Here is a 22,446-nt window from a genome sequence, read left to right on the forward strand (position 1 = left end):
GAGAGACCCAAGGTTCTGCCCTGGTCAGACTCTAAAGCCCACATCATATAATCATCATTGAAAAGGCTCAGAACTCTGGGTCAGGCAGTGTCATCGTGCCACCTCAATGTATATACTCTACTTCACAGATGTTTACTGAGTTTTTATTTTTATTTTTTAGTATCCACATCTAGAAAAACATGAGTCACAATTTCTGCCCATAGGGAACTTCCAGTCAGCGAGAAAAGAGACATAAGCATATCAGCCTAGCTCAGTGTGATAATTCCTGTTGTAGAGCAGAGGTTGCTGAGAGGAAGGAGGTTCTCAAGTTGGCTCCTGGAGTTGGGGAAGGGCCTCACAGGAGGGCTTGTGTTGGGGCTAACTGTTGGAAGATAGCAGATGGCATGGTAATCTCCACTGAATTTACTGAGTCTTGGATTCCTTATTTGTAAAAGTGAGAGGTTGGACTGATTTATCCCAATGGCCCTTTTGGCTTCTAACTTGTATCTGTCTGTGATCTTTCCTTAGCACCTTATCTATATTACAGTGGCCTCCCCTGACAACCAGAAACAAATTCTCCTCTTTCTGTTTCAACGCTTGTGTTACCTTTTGAACTTCCTATTAAATTTTAGTTTCCTGTTAGAGGTATGCCTTTGGTTCTGAGCTCATTTTCAGAGTAGAGGCAGCTGACAGGTTCAAAGTTCCACGAGTAAACAAATCTTGCCTCTGTCAGCACTGTTCTTTGACTAGTCGGGATACTTTCTTCTGGGAAGAGATCTTTTATTGAAGTTTCATAAAATCAAAATTACATATTTAATACAGTAAAAGTAAACAATTTCCATCAAGATAATTGGTGAGTCCCCCACATATTAAGTGAGAACAGGCCCAGAAATAAGGATAATAAGGAAGGGTGAGTGATCTGGAAATAAAAAGAGAAAAATAATAATGGAAAGGAAGAGAGAAACTTTTTATCAGTGGTGTGTTCTGAATTAAAATGCTGTCTTCTGGGACGCGGACTTGGCCCAATGGATAGGGCATCTGCCTACCACCTGGGAGGTCCGGGGTTCAAACCCCAGGCCTCCTTGACCTGTGTGGAGCTGGCCCATGCCCAGTGCTGATACGCTCAAGGAGTGCCGTGCCATGCAGGGGTGCCCCCCGTGTAGGGGAACCCATGCGCAAGGAGTGTGCCCCATAAGGAGAGCTGCCAAGCACGAAAGAAAGTTCAGCCTGCCCAAGAGTGGCGCCGCACACATGGAGAGCTGACATAGCAAGATGACGCAACAAAAAGAAACAGATTCCCGTGCCACTGACAACAGCAGAAGCAGACAAAGAAGAACATGCAGCAAATGGACACAGAACAGACAACTGCAGGGGGCGGGGGCGGGCGGAAGGGGAGAGAAATAAAAATTTAAAAAATCTAAAAATAAAATAAAATAAAATGCTGCCTTCACCTGGTCTGTCGGTTCTAGCTCTGCCCTTGTGGTTCAGCAGAGCGACTGTAACCTCTCTTCCTCACTGTGTTCACTTTCTGTTGTGTATCAAGTTGCAGTGAAGCTTGGCAGTTTGAACCAAAAAATATTCATTGCATCAAAAATGCATTCACATTATTAAACATTAGAATTAAAATTTAAAGAATTAGTTTAGATTCCACTTGAAATTTCAGTTGGAAATATCAAAAAATAAAACATTAGGTGGCAAATATATGTTGGTATATTCATTTGTCTTCCACTCATTTTTAGAGTGCAAATTTGCACTAAGAAATGCTATCAGTGACTGCTCTGCCATGAATTCCAGGCAGTTTCCCATCACTTAATGAGATCTGCAGAATGCTCCAGTCCAGATCTCAGGGCCTCCAGGAGGAGCTTGACAGATGCTGACCCCTGTAGAGAGTGCTGGTGGTACTCATGAATAACAAATGAAGGCTTGCATCTGTAAATCGCCAAAGCTAAGTAAGTTGTAAGCTCATTAGCTGTACATTTCAGAGCATTTCAATGCATTGACTCTAGGCAAAGAAAAGCAACTCCTAAAGATTGGGTGAAAGTTTCTCTGGCTCTTTAGTTTTGTTTTGGTTTTTGTTTGAGAGAAAATTTTAAAATAACACATTTGTTCAGCTAAATGTACAGAATCATTCAACAACTGGGGAAAATTTCCATCTTTTAGATTATTTCAGATGTAAGCTTCATACACATTTTTGTGCTTGCTTGCTTCCTTGCTTGCTTTCTATACTTTTTAAAATTTTAATGGTAGTAAGTGTCTGATTTTTGGAAATGTTCCCCATTTGGTTGCATTCTTTTAACACTGGAAACTGTTTGCATATCATTGGATGCATCTGTCACACTTGTTACATGAAAATGGTTAGCATTTCTTCTATTTAAAGCATAGAAAGTACAACAGTCACATTATTAAAATTAATGGTTGCTTTCATTGGACCTGAAGAACCCTCAGCTTTTCAAAGGTTAAATTGTATGACTCCATGATAACTGATTTCAGGCAAGCCAACAATGTATTTGAGATATAAAAACTAGGGAAAAAATTAATATCTTTTGGAAAAGCCCCTGATAAAGACTGTTCATGGAAATTAGTGGGAAAGCAAAAGTTTATGGAATCTTGTGGGAAAAAAAGTGGGGTAAATTACTGTTAGGGGAGGATTGTGGCAAAGTAGGAAACTCCAGGAATCAGTCCCTCTGCTGAAACAACTATTAAAAAGGCAGGAACAGGAAAGTGGACTTGGCCCAGTGGTTAGGGCGTCCGTCTACCACATGGAAGGTCCACGGTTCAAACCCCGGGCCTCCTTGACCTGTTTGGAGCTGGCCCATGTGCAGTGCTGATGCGCGCAAGGAGTGCCGTGCCACGCAAGGGTGTCCCCCGTGTAGGGGAGACCCACACGCAAGGAGCACACCCCATAAAGAGAGCTGCCCAGCGTGAAAGGAAGTGCAGCCTGCCCAAGAATGGCACCGCCCACATGGAGAGCTGACACAACAAGATGATGCAACAAAAAGAAACACAGTTTCCCGTGACTCTGACAACAGCAGAAGCGGACAAAGAAGAAAATGCAGCAGAGACACAAAGAACAGACAACCGGGGTGGGGGGGAAGGAGAGAGAAATAAATAAATCTTTAAAAAAAAAAAAGGCAGAAACGGGAGCAGATGAGGCTCAAGCAGTTGATCGCCTGCTTCTCACATAGGAGATCCTGGGTTTGGTTCCCAGTGCTTCCTAAAGAAGACAAACAAACAGCAAGCAGACAATGAACAAAACAACAGCAGCAGCAAAAAAAACAACAAAAAAACCAATGAGCAAAACATGAGCAGAAAATGAGCAAAAACAAATGAGCAGGGAGTACCTGTCTCCCACATAGGAGGTCCTGGGTTTGGTTCCTGATGCGTCCTAAAGAGAAAACAAAGAGACAATGAGCAAAAAAATACCCCAAACACTGAGCAGACAACAAGTACAAACATCTAGCAAAAACAACGCACGAAAAGATAAGGGAGCCAACTAGTATAGGGGATGGGGGGGGCAGGAACAGTTTGAATCAAATATTTTGAAACTCTATGGAGTCTAGAACACTGCAGCATCCAGGGAAGAGCAGGAGGAAGAGGTAGATTGCAGTAAATATCAGAGAATTTCACTCTCTGGACAGTGGCTGCTGTCATCCATCCCTCAACCACATGGCAGGCAGCATTGAGGCCCTTGATCCTGGCTCCTAGTGCAGCTTGCTGGTGCCAAGGTGGGATATAAAGACCTAGTTTCCCAAGATCTAGGGGTGTGTCGTCCAATCAATGATCCCTTCTTTTGACCAGCCACTTCAGATCATTCAGGGACCTGGCTCTGAGGGTGACCATTGTGCCAAAGTACCTCTGGATAAAGCTGTTAAAGGGATGCATTTACTAGGTAAGTGCTGAATCAAGACAGTGCACCTTCAAAGAGCCATAGGAAAAGTTCTGGCACTCTTGCTGGCACCTCCCCAGGGCAGTATGGAGCTGGCCAACACTCCTTTTGTGGGTCCTTGGACTCTTCTGGCTGGGAAAGACTGACCTAAGAAACTCTTCTCTGGCTTGCCACTCCCAGAATTTGCCCTCCAGGCAAAAGCTGTTTGGAACAGAGAAAGTGGTATAAGAAACAAGTAAGTTAGGTGGTTTTGGGCATTACATGCTTACATGCATTAAGTCTGGCAGTAGAACATCTGGCATAGGGAGAAGATCTGTTTTCTGGGCAGTAGAGGGGGCATTCTAATTCCTGTAAACAGGAAAATTCCTAAGATGACTAGTAAGCACAAGTTCAGGAAAAGATATAGGCCCACAAAAGACCAGGAGGACCCTGCACTTTGCATTTGACTTGGGCTTACCTTCTTTATAGGAAAGCTGAACTCTGAAGGAGAGAAACAGCCAACACAAATCTAATTTGCAAAGCCTGTGAAGGGTGTTTTCTTGCATTGCTCTGTTTGGTTTTGTTTGCTCCTGGTACTCAGGAAAATCTCTGTCATAATGATCTTCAGTATGCTCAAGGAGATGAAGGAAAATACAGAGAGATAACTAAAGGATATCAGGAAAACAGTGAATGACTAATAGGAGAAACTCAGTAAATAGAATTTTAAAAAAAGAAACCAGACAAAACTACTAGAGTTGAAGACCACAATACTGAAATGAAAAATTCCCAGGAGGGAATCTTCAAAAGCAGATTGGATCTTATACACTTATTGTTTATGTATGTTTATGTATGAGTGATATATTTCAATAAATTTTTTTAAAACAGATTGGAGCTGGCAGAAAGAATCAGTGAACTTGAAGATGAGAATTGGGAGGAGTCAGGCAGAGGAACAGAAAATTAGAATAGCAAATATAGCCTAAGAGACCTGTGGCTCACCATCAAGTGTAGTAATATATGTATTATGGGAGTGCTGGAGGGAGAATAGAGAAAACAGCATAAGGAATATTCAAATAAATAATGAGAGGAGACGTCCCAGGCTTGGCAAAATATGTGAATATGTACATCCAAGGAGCCCAATGACATGAAACAGGGTAGATTTGAGGAGAAATATACTTAGACTCATGGTAATCAAATTGTCAAATGCAAAGGACAAGGAGATAGCTCTGAAAACCTCAAGAGAAAGGCAATGTGTTATGTATATTAGAGTTCCAGTTAGCTTAAGAACTGATTTTTCAACAGAAACCATGGAGGCAAGTTGTCAGTGAGTCGAAATACTTAAAAGTGCTGAGAGAAAACAATTGCCAACCAGAAATTTTATATCCAGTGGGTTTTTCTTTCAAAAATAAGATATTAAGACATTCTCAGATACACAAAAGCTGAGGGAAGCCTTCCTTATAATCAAGATAATGGGAGTTTTAAAGATTGAAAGGAAAGGACACTAGAGAGTGAAAGTGGCATAAAGAAATAAAGGCCTCTGGTAAAGTTAACCATATGGGTAATTATAAATGCCCGTACTATTGTACTTTTTGCATATAACTCCGCTTCTTCTTACAGGTACTAAAATGCAAATGCATAAAAATTAATGATAAATCTATGGTTTTGGATATATACCATACAAAAATATAATTTGATACAAGTACAAAAATGGAGTATGGGAACAGAGTATGTATATGCTACTATAAGTTAAGTTGGTATCAAATAAAAAGTGATTGTCATGTATTTAGGCTGTTAAATGTTAACAACCCCATGGTGACCACAATGAAAAATATATTCAGAAAGAAATGAAAAGGGACTCAGTATGGTACAGTAAAAAAAAAAATCAAATAAATATGAAAGTAGGCATTAATGGAATAATTAAAAGGCAAAATAGGTGTAAGACTTAACCTTTTAAATGTAAAATGGTGCAGCTACTTTGAATGCCTGACAGGTCCTCAGAAAGTTAAATACAGAATTACCATATGATCCAGCAATCCCACCTCTAGGTTTCACACTGATGTTCGTAGTGGCATTATTCACCATTGCCAAAAGATGGAGGCAACCCAGGTATCCATCAGCTGATGAATGGATAAACAAAATGTGGTATATACACACAATGGAATATTATTCACTCACGAGAAGGAATAAAGTTCTGATTTATGCAACAACATGGGTGAGCCTCAAAGGTTTCATGTTGAACAAGCCAGACACAAAATGACAAATATTGTATGATCTTAGTGACATGAAACAATTAGAATAAGCAAATTAATAGATTTCTGAAACTAGAATATAGGTTACAAGGCGCCAGGGTGGGAGTAGGAAATAGGGAATTAAGGCTTAAATTGTATAGAGTTTCTATTTGGTGTGAAGGAAAAGTTTTGATAATGGGTGAAATATATATATTTGAATGTGATGAAAAGAGCAAAGTTTAGGTATCATATATGTATATATTACCAGAATAAAATTTAAAAATCCATAGAACTGTACAACACAGTGAACCCTAAAGTAAACCATGGACCATAACTAATAGTACAATTATTAAAATGTTCTTTCATCAGTTGCAACAAATGTACCGCACTAATACAAGGGTGATATGTAGGAAATCTGTATTTTAAACATGATTTTTTGGTAAATCTACAGCTTGTTTAATAAAAATATTAGAGTCCTTTGGAAAAAAAAAGTCCTTTGCAGATGAAAATACAGAGGTAGCTTACTGTCATTTGTATTTTCCTTATTTCTTTGTTAATGAAGCCCTTAGGCATTCTGTGTTTATTAGATTGCAAATGATGAGAAGGCCAAGACCATCAAGTGACTGCAGAAGACTAATTCAGGGCACCTGGGGTACCTTTGCCTTGTTGTAAAGTCGGGTTCTAACATCTTCAGTTTTTAGGCCCCAAATTTGCTTCTGAATCTTGTTATAAACTCTCCAAGTGCAGTGGGCTCAGTTGGCACAAGAGGAAAATAGGAGTCAGGCCTACTACATAGATGTTCCTTCCAAATACAAGATTTATAAGTTCAGAGTTTTCATCACATAGTTGGCACGATTTTAAATTTTATAGTAAAGATTTAGAAGCTTCTAAGAAGTGTCTATTTTATCCAACCTAGTTGGTACTAAGCCCAAGATATTTAAAACAGTCCTCCTTGTTAATTTTTTCTAACAAATGAGGGTATTGTGGCAAATTAGAAATTAAAAGATTAAATCATAAATATTGACTATTGCCTGTAGCAGTTATGTTGCCTTAAAAATGTTGAAATAACTAATGGTTTCAAATGCTAAATAAAAAAGTGATTTCAAGAAAAGGACAGTTCTTTTAGTTCTTTCTGTCATTCGCTTTTGGCTTTAAAAATTGCTGCTATAACAGAAAGGGAATTGAGCACACAAGAGCTAAACATAACTGATCCCAGACCCACAAGAAGAAAAAAAACCTATCAAGTTAAGTTTTACTCAAAGTTCTAGATGTTTGTTCTATGAACTTAGGCTGAGATTTTCCTAAATATAACATTTAAGCAATTTTTATACTGGCTATCTTTTGTTTGTTTATTGATACCTACTCATTTTAGCTTTTCTTTTTGCAGATGAAAGCCAAAAAATTGTAGTATGGTGCTTATGTTGTCTAATTAACAAAGAACCACAGAGTTCTCGAGAATTGAAAATTAACTCCTGGATACAGGTAAGAGAGTGAATGTTGCTGCGTAACGCTTTGATTTAAATGGATTACTTAATGTACTCCTTGTACAGTCCAGTTCTATGATGTTTTAGAAACTTTTGCACACATCTTTGCTGTTATGTTCTAGTGCTGGATGTAAAGCTATTCAAGAGGGTGTTTTTTTGTATTGTTTTGGCTTGATTGTGAATTCCATATGATATTGGCCCTTATGCTGAATTTTCCCATGCTTCCACAAGCTAATGTTGAATGGTTTTGGAAATGTGACTTTCAGGTATTTAAAAGAATGTCTTCTATTTCCTTCCAGGGGATAATTGTTTTCTTTCTAAATTACTTGCTCAATTCTTTTCCAAGTACTTCTCTGCCTCTCTTGGAATCTGTCCTATAGTAAAATTAAAATTCAGACGAGTCCTGGGAGCAGCAGCCTTTATTTTGTGTCCTAAAGTTGATACCTGGGCCAGTGTGCTCACAGGAATAGCACCTGACAGCTAAAACTGCTCTTTACACTGTCAAAATGGTTAACCTCTTCTTGTAGTTCAGAAAGCTGATCCTTTCCTAGATTTCCTCCTTCTTGAAGCACATGATCAAGTTGGAAGGTGTTGTGAGACTGGGCTGTGGCTGCCCTGGCCGTCAGCAGGTTGGCTGTGCTTTGCCAGTACTCCCCACTGTCCTGCTTCAACCCCTTGAGGCCTGCTGATGCATGTCAACAGGGCACCACGCAGGCATGTGCTTCACATTAGCTGCTTGCTCTTATGAACTCACCCAGCCAGACTAACACATATAGTTTTGGCTTTCATTCTGACTGGTAACATCATTATGTTTACTGCCTTTCAAAGTTTCTTTGTTTTAAATAAAATTGGTAATGGAGACGACGACAGTCTTTGTTTTTTTCTGTTATATTGAAAGAAGAGTAGAGGTGAAAGGGACTGGATGAGGGATGAAATTTAAAACTAAAAGGAAAGAATACAAAATTAAATTGGAAGGAAAACTAATATATCCCACTAAAAAAAGGAAATGGTAAGTAAAACTGGGAAGAAAAGGTATGAAAAACAAGGCTCTAGAAATATAATTTATTTCATCTTTAATGTTTTTAATCTTTGTTTCTGCCAAATATATATTTTAATGATTATTTAGAATATAATTTTATGCTAAGTACATGGTTTTGATGATTATACTTTCATATTGACTAGCTCATTATGTCCTTAAAAAGACCATCTAATAAAATGATATTAGGATGAATGGGTCAGCTTTCATTTAACTGAAGACTTCATTTACCTATTTTAAAATTTCTAGCCTTAACATTTACTCTGTTTTCCTTTTTAAAATTTTGTGTTCATTTATCAATAAATAAATTGTTACTAAGTATAGAGCAGCAGGATAAGGTAAAAACACTTAATTCCTACCTTCAGGGAATTCTTAAACTAGTAAACATATAATTAATTCCAAGGCAGTATGATTAGGTTGTTGGCAGAGCTGTATATGTGTAGGTGTGACGGTAAGACAGAGTAGGGACACTTGCTCAGACTTGGGGGTTTGGAGATGTTTCCTGGGGGAAGTGATGGATTCATGAGTAGGAGAGCAAGGATAGAGTAAGGGAAGGTATTCTGTCAGCAGAAAGAGCACGTGATTATCCTGATAGTGAGAAGCAAATATTATATTCAGGGAACTTCAGGTGCTTTGATATACCCGGAGCTTGGATATTTGTGGGGTTGGTGATGAAGCATGAAGCCAGAGAGACAGGCAAGCACCAAGCCTGGTCAATAAGTATAAATTGGGAAGCAGACTTGGCCCAATGGATAGGTATCCACCTACCACATGGGAGGTCCGTGGTTCAAACCCTGGACCTCCCTGACCCGTGTGGAGCTGGCCCATGCGCAGTGCTGATGTGCGCAAGGAGTGCTGTGCCATGCAGGGGTGTCCCCCGCGTAGGGGAGCCCCACGCGCAAGGAGTGTGCCCCATAAGGAGAGCTGCCCAGCACGAAAGAAAGCCTCCCCAAGAATGGTGCTGCACACACGGAGAGCTGACGCAGCAAGATGACGTAACAAAAAGAGATGCAGATTCCCAGTGCCACTGATAAGGATTGAAGCAGTCACAGAAGAACAAACAGTGAATGGACACAGAGCAGACAACCGGGGGGAGGGGGCGGGGAGTGCAGAGAACATTTTTTAAAAAGTATAAGTTTTTTTTTAATCTTGAAGACAATGGAGAAACCACCAACGTATTTTTTTTTCCCCTCCTCCCCCCCTGCCGGGCTTGCTTGCTGTCTGCTCTCTGTCCTTTTGCTGTGCATTCTTCTGTGGGTCTGCATTTTATTTATTCCCCCCAACCCCTTGCACCTTGCTTGTTGTCTGCTCTCTGTGTCCCTTTGCTGGGTGCTCTTCTGTGTTTTTACTTGTCTCCCTTTTTGTTGCATCACCTTGCTGAGTTGGCTCTCCATGGCACTTGCGGGCTGGGCGGCACTCAGTGGCGCTTGTGGGCCGGGCAGCACTCTGCTGTGCTTGTGGCCGGGCGGCATGCCGCGGCACTTGTAGGCTGGCCGCTCTCCTCAGCGTGCGCGCGAGCCTGCCTTCACAATGAGGCCCCAGGACGCGAACCCAGGGCCTCCCATATGGTAGATGGGAGTCCAACTAATTGAGCCACAGCCACTTCCCACCGCCAATGTATTTTGAACAAAAAATCATATGGCCAGGTTTGAGTTTTAGAAATTAACAGTGAAAAAGAAGTTGGTTTGGAAGGGAGCAAGGATAGCACTTTGAATATGTTCTGTGCTGGGAGTAGGGAAGAGTTGAGGACATAAGAGATGGGGGAAAAATTGCCCTCCTCACTGCACTAGGCTCTAGGCAAGCCTGTAATATTAACTTATAAAAGGTGTGTAAGAATAATATGATTTAAGTCTTAACAGTTTAAAACCAATTACATCTACCTATCACAAATCAATACCTACATAATCTTATGACATTTGCTGTAAATGCAAGACAGGAGATAGTTGTTAGCTTGTCAATCAAGTATACATATTTTAGGTATACTTTCTTTATTTTAGAAGTGAATTCTTTATCCATAAAAATTTTAGAGTGACAGTACACATTAAAGACATATAATTTGCCATCCAATACTTTCTGAAAATTACGTAATAAACCCTATTTAATAGCATTTATTAATTTAGTCATCAAACATTTATCAGGTACCTGCTGTGTGCTATGATGTCCTAATGGTGGAAATAATATTTTGGGTCATTCTATGTTCCTAGAGCATCACAAGCAACCCAAGATTTTCTCCTATAAATTCTAAAATTCAGTAAAAATTTTAGATTAATTATTAAATTGGAAAATATTAGGTTGAGTTATATTTTCAGCATGGAGAAGAAATAAAAATTCTGTTTAATGCTTGGCATATGTTGATGTGTAAGAAAGGCATTAATACTCCTTTTTTATTTGACTGGTAACCTCAAATATGCTGCCAAATAGCTCCACCTCAATGGCAGTTCTTATCATTTAGAGACTTGTTGAAGTCACAGGATTCTTTCATACCTCTTGGAATGTTTGGTTCTTTAAAAACTTTTCACTGGTGGATCCTTTGAACAAATCCTTTCGCATACCTACTGTTTGCTAGGTGTACTAGGTTAGAGGCTGAGGATACAGAAGTGGACCAAAATCAATAGTCGGTTCCCAGAGCTCATACGCAAAGAGGGAGGTTTCCAGGGCTGTCCAATTTAGGAGTATCATGTGTCTTTGGGCAAGATCATACCACTATTACTTTTTTATACTGATGAGAGGAAAACAGCAGGATACCAGAAACAGAGACCAGTCAAATGGTTGTTTAACACTGTCTTTATTACCAGTCAAATGCAGCTCTTATTGGTATCCAGATATTACTGCTTCAATCCTCTTATTTCATTCTTCCCTTTAAAAACTTTTTCCTAACAAATTCTAATAAGCATGCAGAAAAGTGCATGTAACATAACTGCTCAGCTAAACAAATTTGTCAAATAAGTATCCTAGTAACAACCACCCAGGTCAGGAAATGGAGCAAAACATTTCCTGCCTCCCACAAGCTCCCCTCCCCTCACCACGTGCCCCTTGCTGCTTGTATTCCCTTTCAACCCCCTCTCGGAATAACACTAACCTGACTTTTGTTTACATTGCTTTGTGTGACCTTACCACTTAATTATACAATGTGGCCTGTTATTGTAACTTTATGTAATGGGATAATATGGTATGTATTGTTTTGTGTTTGATTTATTTTATGCAGTGTTTTGGTTGTAAGATACAGCCATGATGTTGGGTGTAGCTATAGTTTGTACATTTTCATTGCTGTATGGTATTCCGTTCTATTAAAATATCACAATTTATTTATCCGTTCTACCATTGATGGAAATTTGTTCTAGTAGGGGGAATTAGGAACAATATTGCTTTGAACAATCTCCCACATATATCCGGGGTTCAAGGCATGCATTTTCTAAAAAAATGGAATTGCAGGTTATAGAATATGTATACCTTTAACTTTATTAAATCATCCTAAAGTGTTTTCCACAGAGGTAATACCAAGTTAAATACCCATGATCTTAGATGTTCTTTGTAAATGCTGGATATGGTCACTTTTTAAATTATATGTAATTTAAATATATCAGTGAAAGTTATATTTCATTGGCTTCTATATGCTTATCTTGACTTAATGACACAGTTGAAATACAAATTTCACAAAAAAGACTGTGAACCAGCTATGTTGCCTTGTTTCGGAAACTGGATGCAGTACATTTTGCATTGACTACTATCCACTTAATCTTGACTTATTGGCAGTGTTGAAATACATTTTTCACATACAAAGTTCTGAATCAGCTAAGTTGCTTAGTTTTGGAAGTTCTTTAAAGGTGCTGGAAATGGATACTTCTGAAATTATATATAGTGCAGCTATTTTTTCCATTCTGTGGTTTGTGTTTACATTGTCATATTGTCTTTTAAGGAAGATATATATTTTTAACTTTGTTGTAGTTGGATTTATCAGTCTTTCTCTTTGTGATTAATAATTTTGTGTCTTATTTAAGAAATCTTTTCCTACTCCAAGGTCATGAAGACTTTCCATATTATTATCTTTTTCCATATTATCTTCTCAAAGTGTATTTGGTTTGCCTTTCCTGTTTAGTTCTGTGATGTAACCTATAACTCTTCTTTTTGTATGGTCTAAGGTTGGAATTTAATTTCGTTTTTTTCCCCATATGTATACCCCCTTGTCACAGCTCCATTATTGAGAGGTCCTTGCCCCACTCATCTATGATGCTACCTTTATCATAAATCAAGTGGGTTTTTTTTGGAGGGGGGTTGTTTTGTTTTTTAGTTTATAAATTCTTTTTATTTTTGTGGGTTTTTCTTGGAGGGGGGTTGTTTTGTTTTTTAGTTTATAAATTCTTTTTATTTTTGTAAGATCAATAATAATGTTCCCAATTTGAATTTTCCTTTTAGTTTTTGCGTCAGAGATTATGACCACGCTTATTTTCCAGACTATGCTTTCTGGCCAACTTACAATGTTTTCTAATAACTCATTTTCTTATATTCTTCTCCATGTAGGTTTTTTCTTTAATATATTTTTTACTTATTTTTAAAAGATACATAGATCACACAAAAGGTTACATTAAAAAATATAGGAGATTTCCATATGCCCCACTCCCCACTTCCCATACCCCCCACTTTTTCCACATCAACAACCTCTTTCGTTAGTGTGGTACATTCATTGCAATTGATGAATACATTTTCGAGCACTGCTGCACTGCATGAATTGTAGTTTACATTGTAGTCCATTCAATGGGTTATGGCAGGATATATGATGTCCTGCATCTGTCCCAGCAATATCATTCAGGACAACTCCAAGTCCTGAAAATGCCCCCATATCCCACCTTCTTTTCTCTCTTCCTGCCAAATCAGGTGTTTTTATATGTCCAGGTCTTATTCTGAATCTCTTCATTGGTCTTGTCTATCTTTTTGCCAGTGCCACATTATCTTCATTAATGTGGCCTGGTAAGTGTCTTGCTATCCAGAGGTGGTCCTTCCATCTTGTTCCTCTTCTTCAAGAGTGTCTTGGCTAATTGAGCTTTGTATTACCATTACATAATTTAGAATCCTCTTATCAAGATACATCATAAAGGGAGTGGACTTGCCCCAGTGGTTAGGGTGTCCGCCTACCACATGGGAGGTCTGCGGTTTTGAACCCCTGGCCTCCTTGACCCGTGGGGAGCTGGCCCATGCGCAGTGCTGATGCATGCAGGGAGTGCTGTGCCACGCAGGGGTGTCCCCTGTGTTGGGGAGACCCACGCACGAGTAGTGTGCCCCTAGGGAGAGCTGCCCAGCGCAAAAGAAAGTGTAGCCTGCCCAGGAATGGTGCCACACACACGGAGAGCTGACACAGCAGGATGATGCAGCAAAGGGAGACACGGATTCCCAGAGCCGCTGATAAGGATAGAAGCGGTCACAGAACATGGAAAGAGAGAGTGGACAAATGGGTGGGTGGGGGGGAAGAGGAGAGAAATAAATAAATAAATCTTTTAAAAAAAAGATACATCATAAAAAAATCAACATAACTTGTGATTGTCTTAGGATTATGATTGGCTTTGTACTTAATTTAGTGAGGATCTCAATGACTAGTATATTCTTAGGGCAAAATTGATTTAAAAAAAAATATATTTATTTATTTATTTATCCCCCCACCCCACCCCGCCCCAGTTGTCTGTTCTCTGTATCTATTTGCTGCGTGTTTTTCCTTGTCCGCTTCTGTTGTTGTCAGCGGCACGGGAATCTGTGTTTCTTTTTGTTGCGTCATCTTGTGTCAGCTCTCCATGTATGCGGCACCGTTCTTGGGCAGGCTGAACTTTATTTCGTGCTTGGTGGCTCTCCTTATTGGGTGCACTCCTTGTGCATGGGGCTCCCCCACGTGGGGACACCCCTGCGTGGCAGGGCACTCCTTGTGCGCATCAGCACTGTGCATGGGCCAGCTCCACACAGGTCAAGGAGGCCCAGGGTTTGAACTGTGGACCTCCCAGGTGGTAGACACACTCCCTAACCACTGGGCCAAGTCTGCTTCCCAAAATTGATTTTTATTGGCTTTGTTTTACTGTCAGCAATTGAACACTTCCTGGCACAGTACATTTTTAGAATGAATACATTATTGATAACGTATAAATTCATTCTTTCAAATAATCTTCCTAATAATTCTGAAAAAATTTTGCCATGTTCTTATTGCTTAATTTCTTATTGGGGCTGATGAATGATTACTTTAGTTAGACTGTATAATCTGTAACTTTTTCTCACTGGGCACAATGAAACTATAATCCATATCCTGGAAGTGAATAAAAGTGTGAGGGAGCCCCTGTCCACCTGCTATGTAGCCAAATCTCTGCCTCCTCAGGATACCACTTGGCCTATTCAGGATACATGACTATCCTGTCTAGACTGAGTGAGGTGGTCAGTGTCAATCCGTTTATGAACGGTTACTGAAGTTAATTTCTTTCTTCATGTAACAGTTCTTGCAGTTCTTGTATTTTCTTCTCTGGATTATTTTGTACACCTCTTAGGACATACATCTCCAACTTTATTAATTACTAGTGTAATGGATAAAATCCAAATGTGCTTTTCTTAATCTCCTCCTACCCACCCAATCCCCCACCCCCCTTTTGCTGACCTGCTCATATCCTTCTCTTATCCCTTCTGTACTCCAACACTATAAGGACTTCACAGGGTCTTATCACATCCCAGGACCTGACCACACTGGCTTCTTGCATGTCAAACCTCTTCACAGCTTTGCACTTTGCACATTCCTTTTCCTCTACTCGGAATAGTTTGCTGCAACACCTCCTCCCCCCCTTATTTATTTTTTTAAATAGAACCATATTTCTCTTTCAAAAACCCAGTTCATTTGACCCTTTCCTTTCTCTAGTTTCCCCTAGGTAGAATTGCTCTGTTCACACTTCATTTATATTTCTTACTGGCTATACTTCTTAATGAAACTGATGAATGGTTACTTTAGTTAGATAGTAATATCCTGCAGGCAGTCATATTATAGACATCTTCTGCCCTGTTCGAGGGCAAGGACAGTGTCATTAGTAATCCTTGTAGCCACATCATAGGTAGCATTGCATCTGCCATGTACTGTCAGTGCTCAATAAATGTTTGTTGGCTATCTGGTTGTTGTTGAACGACCAAATGACATTTTAATTTTTACCAAACTTAGAAGAGAATACAAGAGTAAAATAAGAAATGGAAAATTTTATCTCCTTATAATCAGTTAATTGCTGTTTTGATGTATATATCATATTTTGTGAGTTTGCTGGTGTGAGTATGTTTAAGAAGCTATTCTGTCTGTTTTGGCTGTGCTAGCTCTCAGAATTCCTGCCCAGATGAGGAGTAGACCTGGTACTGCTGTGCTTAGTGGTCCCTGGGGGACTATTTGGAAGGTTTTTCTATACGCTGGCTCTACTTCACAACATTTAACATTAGTAAAATGTAACATTTGTGTGTGGTTTTTAAAATCAATTTCAGAGCGGTACCTTGGACATGAATGTCTTACTCTTGTCTTCTAGGCTTTTACCTTGTCCTTATTTTCTCCATCTGAACATTTTTTCTTGCTTTATTTGCTAGAGATGCTGACTTGTTGATTTCTGTTTGCCTTTTATGCACTTTACTGGATATGTGTTCTATTAGGTATTAAATATTTTACTTTTGTATTTCATGAGTTCTTTTTCAGTTTTTGCAACAACTTTTAGAAAATAGCTTTTCTGGGTTTTTGTTATATATCTCATATATCTAAAATTGCCATGTGTAAACAAATTGAGAGGAAGTAATAAGCATCTCCTATGGGAAAGGCCTTATAGTAAGTACGTCTCATGGATGATCTCATGTCATCTTTTTTAAAAATTTTATTTTTTAAAGATTTTTATTATTTATTTATTTCTCTCCCTTAAACCCCCCTCCCCTCCCAGTTGTCTCCTCTCTGTGTCCACTTGCTGCGTTTTCCTCTGTGGCCACTTCTATCCTTATCAGCGGCACTGGGAATCTGTGTTTCTTTTGGTTGCGTCATCTTGTTGTGTCAGCTCTCCGTGTGTGCGACACCATTCTTGGGCAGGCTGCACTTTCTTTCGCACTGGGCGGCTCTCCTTACAGGGTGCACTCCTTGCGCGTGGGCTCCCCTGTGTGGCGGGGCGCTCCTTGCGCGCATCAGCACTGCGCATGGGCCCGCTCCACACGGGTCAAGGAGACCCGGGGTTTGAACTGTGGACCTCCTGTGTGGTAGGCGGACGCCCTAACCACTGGGCCAAGTCCGCTTCTCTCATGTCATCTTCATGGCAGTCCTCAGAAGGAGGTATTATTAGCTCCATTTTAATGAATGGAAAAACAGAGACACAGAAAGGTTGACTAGCTTGCCCCAAATTACACATCTAATAAGTGGTGTACCTGCAATTCAAACCTAGATCTGTGCGACATCAAAGCCCCTTGGACCATACAAAGGCATAGAACTGGGGTGGGGGGTATATGGGAACATTAAAAAAAAGAGATCATAGGAAAAAAAATGCATCCTTTTAAAATAATTAATTTATAGATGGTTTAATCAGAACAAAAAGTTTTAATAAATGTTCTGCATTGAACCCCTGTACTAAATTTTTGAGGGACGGAAGTAATGATTTTTAAATATTTTCCCATGGTGTTTGTATCTGGGGTGTGTTTCCTCACACAGTGAATAAGAAGGTGGGATACAGACTACACATGAATATTTTCAAAGACAGTGATTATGCATCTAAAGTCCTAAATGCAAATCAGTGTAGATACACCAGTAAAAAACAAAAAAACAAAAAACAAAAAAAACATAGAACTGGATGGCTCAGATTTTCTTGAAAAGTTATCATTTCAAATATTTTGTCTGGGGGCTATGTCATATATTCTGATTCTTGGTTTGGAGAAAAGAGGTATTATATTATGACACCATATGCTGTCTCTAAGCTTAACAAAAACTTTCTGCCTCTAAAGTCATATAACGATCTTATCCCAGTTTTCAGTCAAAGAAAAAATAAAATAAGAATAATTTTCTTGTTCTGTTATAACATTTCCCCTAATTTTTTTTCTGTACTGGCATCTAATAAACGAGATCTTGAGTGAACCCTACAATGTATTTTTTTTTATTTTTATTTTATTTCTCCCCCCTTCCCCCTGTTCTCCCTGTTGTCTGCTCTCTCTGTCCATTCATTGTGTTCTTCTGTGTCTGCTTGTATTCTCATTAGGCGGCTCCAGGAATCGATCCCGGGACCTTCTGGAGTGGGAGAGAGGCAGTTACTCTCTTGCATCACCTCAGCTCCCCACTCTGCTATATCTTCTTATTTTCTCTCATCTGCGTCTCTTGTTGTGTCATCTTGCTGTGCCAGCTCTCAGTGTCAACCAGCACTCCTGCATGGTGTGGCTTTCCTGCACTGGATGTCATTCTCACATGGGGGGCACTCCTGCGAGGGGCGGCATTCCCACATGGGCCAGCACTCTGTGTGGGCCAGCTCATCACGTGGTCCAGTTTGCCCTCACTAGGAAGTCCTGGGCATCGAACCCTGGACCTCCTATATGGTAGATGGGAGCCCAACTGACTGAGCCACATCCGTTTCTCATTTTTTTGTTGTTGTTATTTTTAATGCCATCAACATCAAGATATTCTACAGGGGGTATAATGATTTTCAGGTGCTGCACTTCCTGCGTTTTTCGAAAACTGGTGGTCTCAGAGATGATGGTACTGTGTACAGTGAAATGGCTCCTGCTGCATGTGAGACAGGCAGGGGAGTCAGGGAAAAAAAAGCCCCTAGGTTTGTTGTTGGCAAAATTGCATCAGTTCTGTGAGAGGCTAGGGGTTCATTATCCAGGGGATAGACACTGATATTTTGGAAACAGGATCATGTCTAAGCTGTTGATAATTTCTATTGTTATTTCTTTTTTTTTCAGCTTAGGATTTGAAAAGGCTAGCAAGGTCTAGCTGAGATATGGAAACCTAGGGAAAGAATTATTTTTCAAGTTGAATGTAAAGGGGAACTAGCATACTTTGCAAAGTTGATTAGTGAAAGAACAATAGAAGCAAGGTGAAATTCAGTTTCCAGGTCAGGCAATACTGGAGAGAGTACTCTACAGCTCCTCTCTGAAAACAGTGGCAATGCTGTGTGACTACTCTTTTGTTTTTCTTTTAGTTTTTACCTTAATACTAATAGCATTTACTACCTGTTTTCTACTTGCTTGACTTCCTAAAACTTCAAGTTGTGTTTTTCAAAAGGTTAATTGGTAATTAAATTTTTGTATCCACACATGTAGTGGGTATTAATAAATTGCTTTCTTAGTATCCCATCCCCTTTAATCTCTTTCTTAACTGCACCCTGAGGTTCCCAGCTGGGCATAATGCATTTTGGGAGTTATCCTGCCTAGCTCCTTGGGTGAGTCTTGCTTGGCTTAACCAAGACAGCTTCTAAATTCCCCTGGCCATAGGATTGGTCAAGATGAGGGCCCAAATCAGGCCAGTCCAGGCCAGTGAGATTTCATTCCTAGAACTTTTGCTTGAATGCTGGGAAGTGGACTTAATCTTTCCTGCTGAGCATGAATCAGGTAGTGTATAGTCCTTGAAGTTGCTGTCCATTATCGTGAGACCAAAAGAGCAGAGCCTGCCTGAGAACATAGGTAGACCTGAGGAAACATAGCTGAGAAAACGAGAAAGGTAAAACAGGTCATGCTCATGTTGTCTGAACTCTCCTGGATTTATATGCTCTTAATACAGTCCCTTCTCAAAGCCAGTTTGTTTCAAAGTTTTGTTACTTGGAATCAACACCCTCTTAACTGAGGCAACAGGCTTTTCTGGTACTTAATACATGATTTTTTGGAGAAGGATTTTGAAACTCAGGGACACGTGGACACCATTGCAAAAAAAATTGTTTTATTTATTCAAAGGACACTATAAACTTACAACTTACAGTTTCTTTAGAAGTTGCTTTAATTCATACTTGATTCATACTTGTTTTATTCACTGCCACTTATTATGGAAGACAGGTGAATTAAGGAAGACATCCTTCTTCCCAGCTCAGTCTGTTTTAGTCTTTTTGCACAGTCTTGAAGTAAATTCATAAAACGTCTGTCACCTCACACTCACTTCTATGGCAACAGACTGAAATGCATAAACCAATAATTGAATATCCCCACAAAATCTTGCCAAAAGAGAAACTGTGTGGGCTGCAAGCAACATATTTATCCAATATATAGTTTACCAAATAACAAAGAACTGGCCATATAAATTTCTTTAAAAATATCCCTTCCTTTCATTTACAGTCTCATGAAAAATCCTCAAGTCATTTATGAACTGTACACCTCTTTTTATTCTCCACGTTTGGAACTTCCAAATGTAGTGCGACCTTAATGAATCATTATTTTTAATAGCTTCTGTGTAGCCACCTTTGAAAAACTGATTTAGCTTAGATATTTTATGGACTCGGGTTTTGCTTTCTGAAAATTTCACATAAAGGCTATCTCAGAAAAATAAAGCACAAGGTTATGCTGATGTTCTAAAAGTAGTGTTTGGTAAAACTTGCAAAATACAAAGGTTCAGACTTAAAATTGATTGTAATAAAAGTTTCAGACTGTTAAAATGGAGTGAAGTTACCAAAATTTTTTCTTAATAGGGTTAAATAGTTTTACATTGGAAACTGTGTTCCTTTATTCACCATGGGCCAAATTCAGTATAGAAAGCAGTAGCTTCATGGTTCCTTCCCTTACTTCCTTCAGGCCACTGTCCAAATATCACCTTATCAGAGAGGCCTTCCTGATCATCCTGTCTTAAAGTAGCCCTTTTGGGTTATTCATTCGCCTTACTTTGACTTAATTGTCTTCTTGGTGCTGACGACTCTGACATACTGACTTTTTTCTGTCCCTCCCATCATCCCCCAAATGGTTTATAAATTCCATGAGAGCAGAGACTTTGTTCTGAAACCAAGAACAGTGCCTGGCACATAGCAAACATTCAATAATTATTTGCTAATTGGGTAAATAAGTGAGTTGGATTTTAGATGGTAAATATGCTGTGGTGGTGGTGGTGGGACTTCTACATGAAAAGAAGAGAATTTTGGAGGGCCATGAATGCCAACTTGTGAGTTTGTTCATAAATTAATAATATAGGGGAAAACTAAGTGGTATTTTAACTGAGGCATTGAGAAAGGGGCACATGCCTTGATTAGCATGTCCCCCTACTTTCACCTTTGCTCTCTAGTCTTTTCTTATTTCTTCTTTCAGTTACTTACTCCATAAATATATCCTGAGTGGCTGTTGTATATAAGCAGATGTAGGGATATAAAGATTTTGCTTTCAAGGATCAATTAATTTTATTGCAGTATAACAAATGAAGTAGTAAAGGAAGGTACTGTACACTTAGAAGGTACTGTGGTAGCCCAGAGAAAAGGGAACAAAACTTCTGGGGAGGGGGTGAGAGTAGGGGGAGGTTGGAGTGGTGGTCAGGAAGGCTTCCACAAGATGACAGACAGTTGAGCTTGCATCATGAAGTATTGAGCTTCCAGGTAAGCAGAAGCCCAGGATACATGGAACTGGGAGAGCAGAAAGTGATTTGAGTTGTGAGTAGGAAAGTAGGCAGAGAGGAAGCTAGGAAAGGTCCTCCTTGCTAATGATAATAAAAAGAATGGGACTCCCATTTATCAACTACTAGCTATGCACTAGTGATGGACTGGGCCAGATTGTGATGGGGTAACTGACCTGTTTTGAAGAATATACTTAACCTGAAAGGCAGATATTTTAATGAAAGGATTTTAAGTTGGGGAGAAGGGGGCACATTTTTATTGTATAAATGTAAATAAGGTGGTGGCTCCAATGTTGAAAATAGATTTTAGAGTACTAGACCAGGAACCCTTCAGTGGTTGTAATTATCAAGAGAGAATAATATGGGCCTAGTGATGCCCTGTCTATGCCTCTAGTAAGGATGGCGCATTAGGAGAGGTTAAGGAACCAGAACAGTCAGGACTGGTACTAGTTAGATGTTAGGGAAAGGAGAGAGGAGAGTCAAAGATAATGTTGAGGTTAGAGGATTAATAAATAACACCCCTGTCTTCTGGTTAGGAACCAGCTGAGTAGTAAGGTACGGGAGACAGGCAGCTGGAAATCGAAATGTCAGTTCTAGTATTCCTAAATGAGATTCAAGAATATGGCTTATGTTTGTGGTTCAGTTGGGCCCTTCTGGGTTTGGTAGACCTAAGCACCCAATCAGAGCTGAGCTGGACCACACATAGGCCTACCCCACAAGAAATGAGCCTGCCTGGATAAGTGTGGTGTGACAGTAGACCAGGACACATCAGATAAAGCATGTTGGAAAGGGAGAAGAATGTGTAGTGCTGGGCATTTTTAGTTTTCCAAATTAACCACTTAGTTCAGTTTTTCTTTTCCTGGAGAAGAGTGAGTGTAGGTTTGAGAGATAATGTCATAGTTTGGGCTCTCTGGACATCTGTCTTTGAGGTGGAGATGAGTGTGCAGGGAATGCTTTGGGGAGTAACTGCTGTGGAGGGGAAAGGAAGGAGGCAGGGCTGTACAGAGGGAAAAGTTGAGCTCTAATACTTCTCAACAGAAGCCCCCATCATGCCTGCAGGGATAAAGATGGGAGTCTCTTCCAAGCTCTCCTGTGTTGGGTCAGGAGGGCTGGGCCACTGTACCTCTACATCCATCAGTTATTAGATGTGGATACCCTGGGGAGGGGGTCATCTTGGGCAAGGCAGGACAGCTAGGGATGGTATGAATGTCACATCAAAGTATTTTTCACAGATAACAAAACTTTTTTTTTCTGTTTCTCCCTCCTGGGGAATGGGGTTGTTATTCCACTTTCCCTGGAAACATGAAGACTGGGCAATTTGTTTCTAA

General features: G+C 39.7%; 1 protein-coding gene across 3 annotated transcripts in view; it reads left to right on the plus strand.

Annotated features, from left to right (window-relative positions):
• FANCC (FA complementation group C) overlaps positions 1 to 22,446 on the plus strand; it is a 306,236-nt gene that overhangs the window by 111,386 nt on the left and 172,404 nt on the right. For all 3 annotated transcript variants that reach the window (XM_058301557.2, XM_058301558.2, XM_058301559.2), the window contains one exon: positions 7,457 to 7,551. In XM_058301557.2, coding sequence (XP_058157540.1) covers positions 7,457 to 7,551 — 95 coding nt within the window. The remainder of the gene's footprint in view (positions 1 to 7,456; positions 7,552 to 22,446) is intronic.

Source organism: Dasypus novemcinctus, chromosome 8 (assembly GCF_030445035.2).
Source record: "Dasypus novemcinctus isolate mDasNov1 chromosome 8, mDasNov1.1.hap2, whole genome shotgun sequence".
In the NCBI taxonomy this organism is placed as follows: domain Eukaryota; kingdom Metazoa; phylum Chordata; class Mammalia; order Cingulata; family Dasypodidae; genus Dasypus; species Dasypus novemcinctus.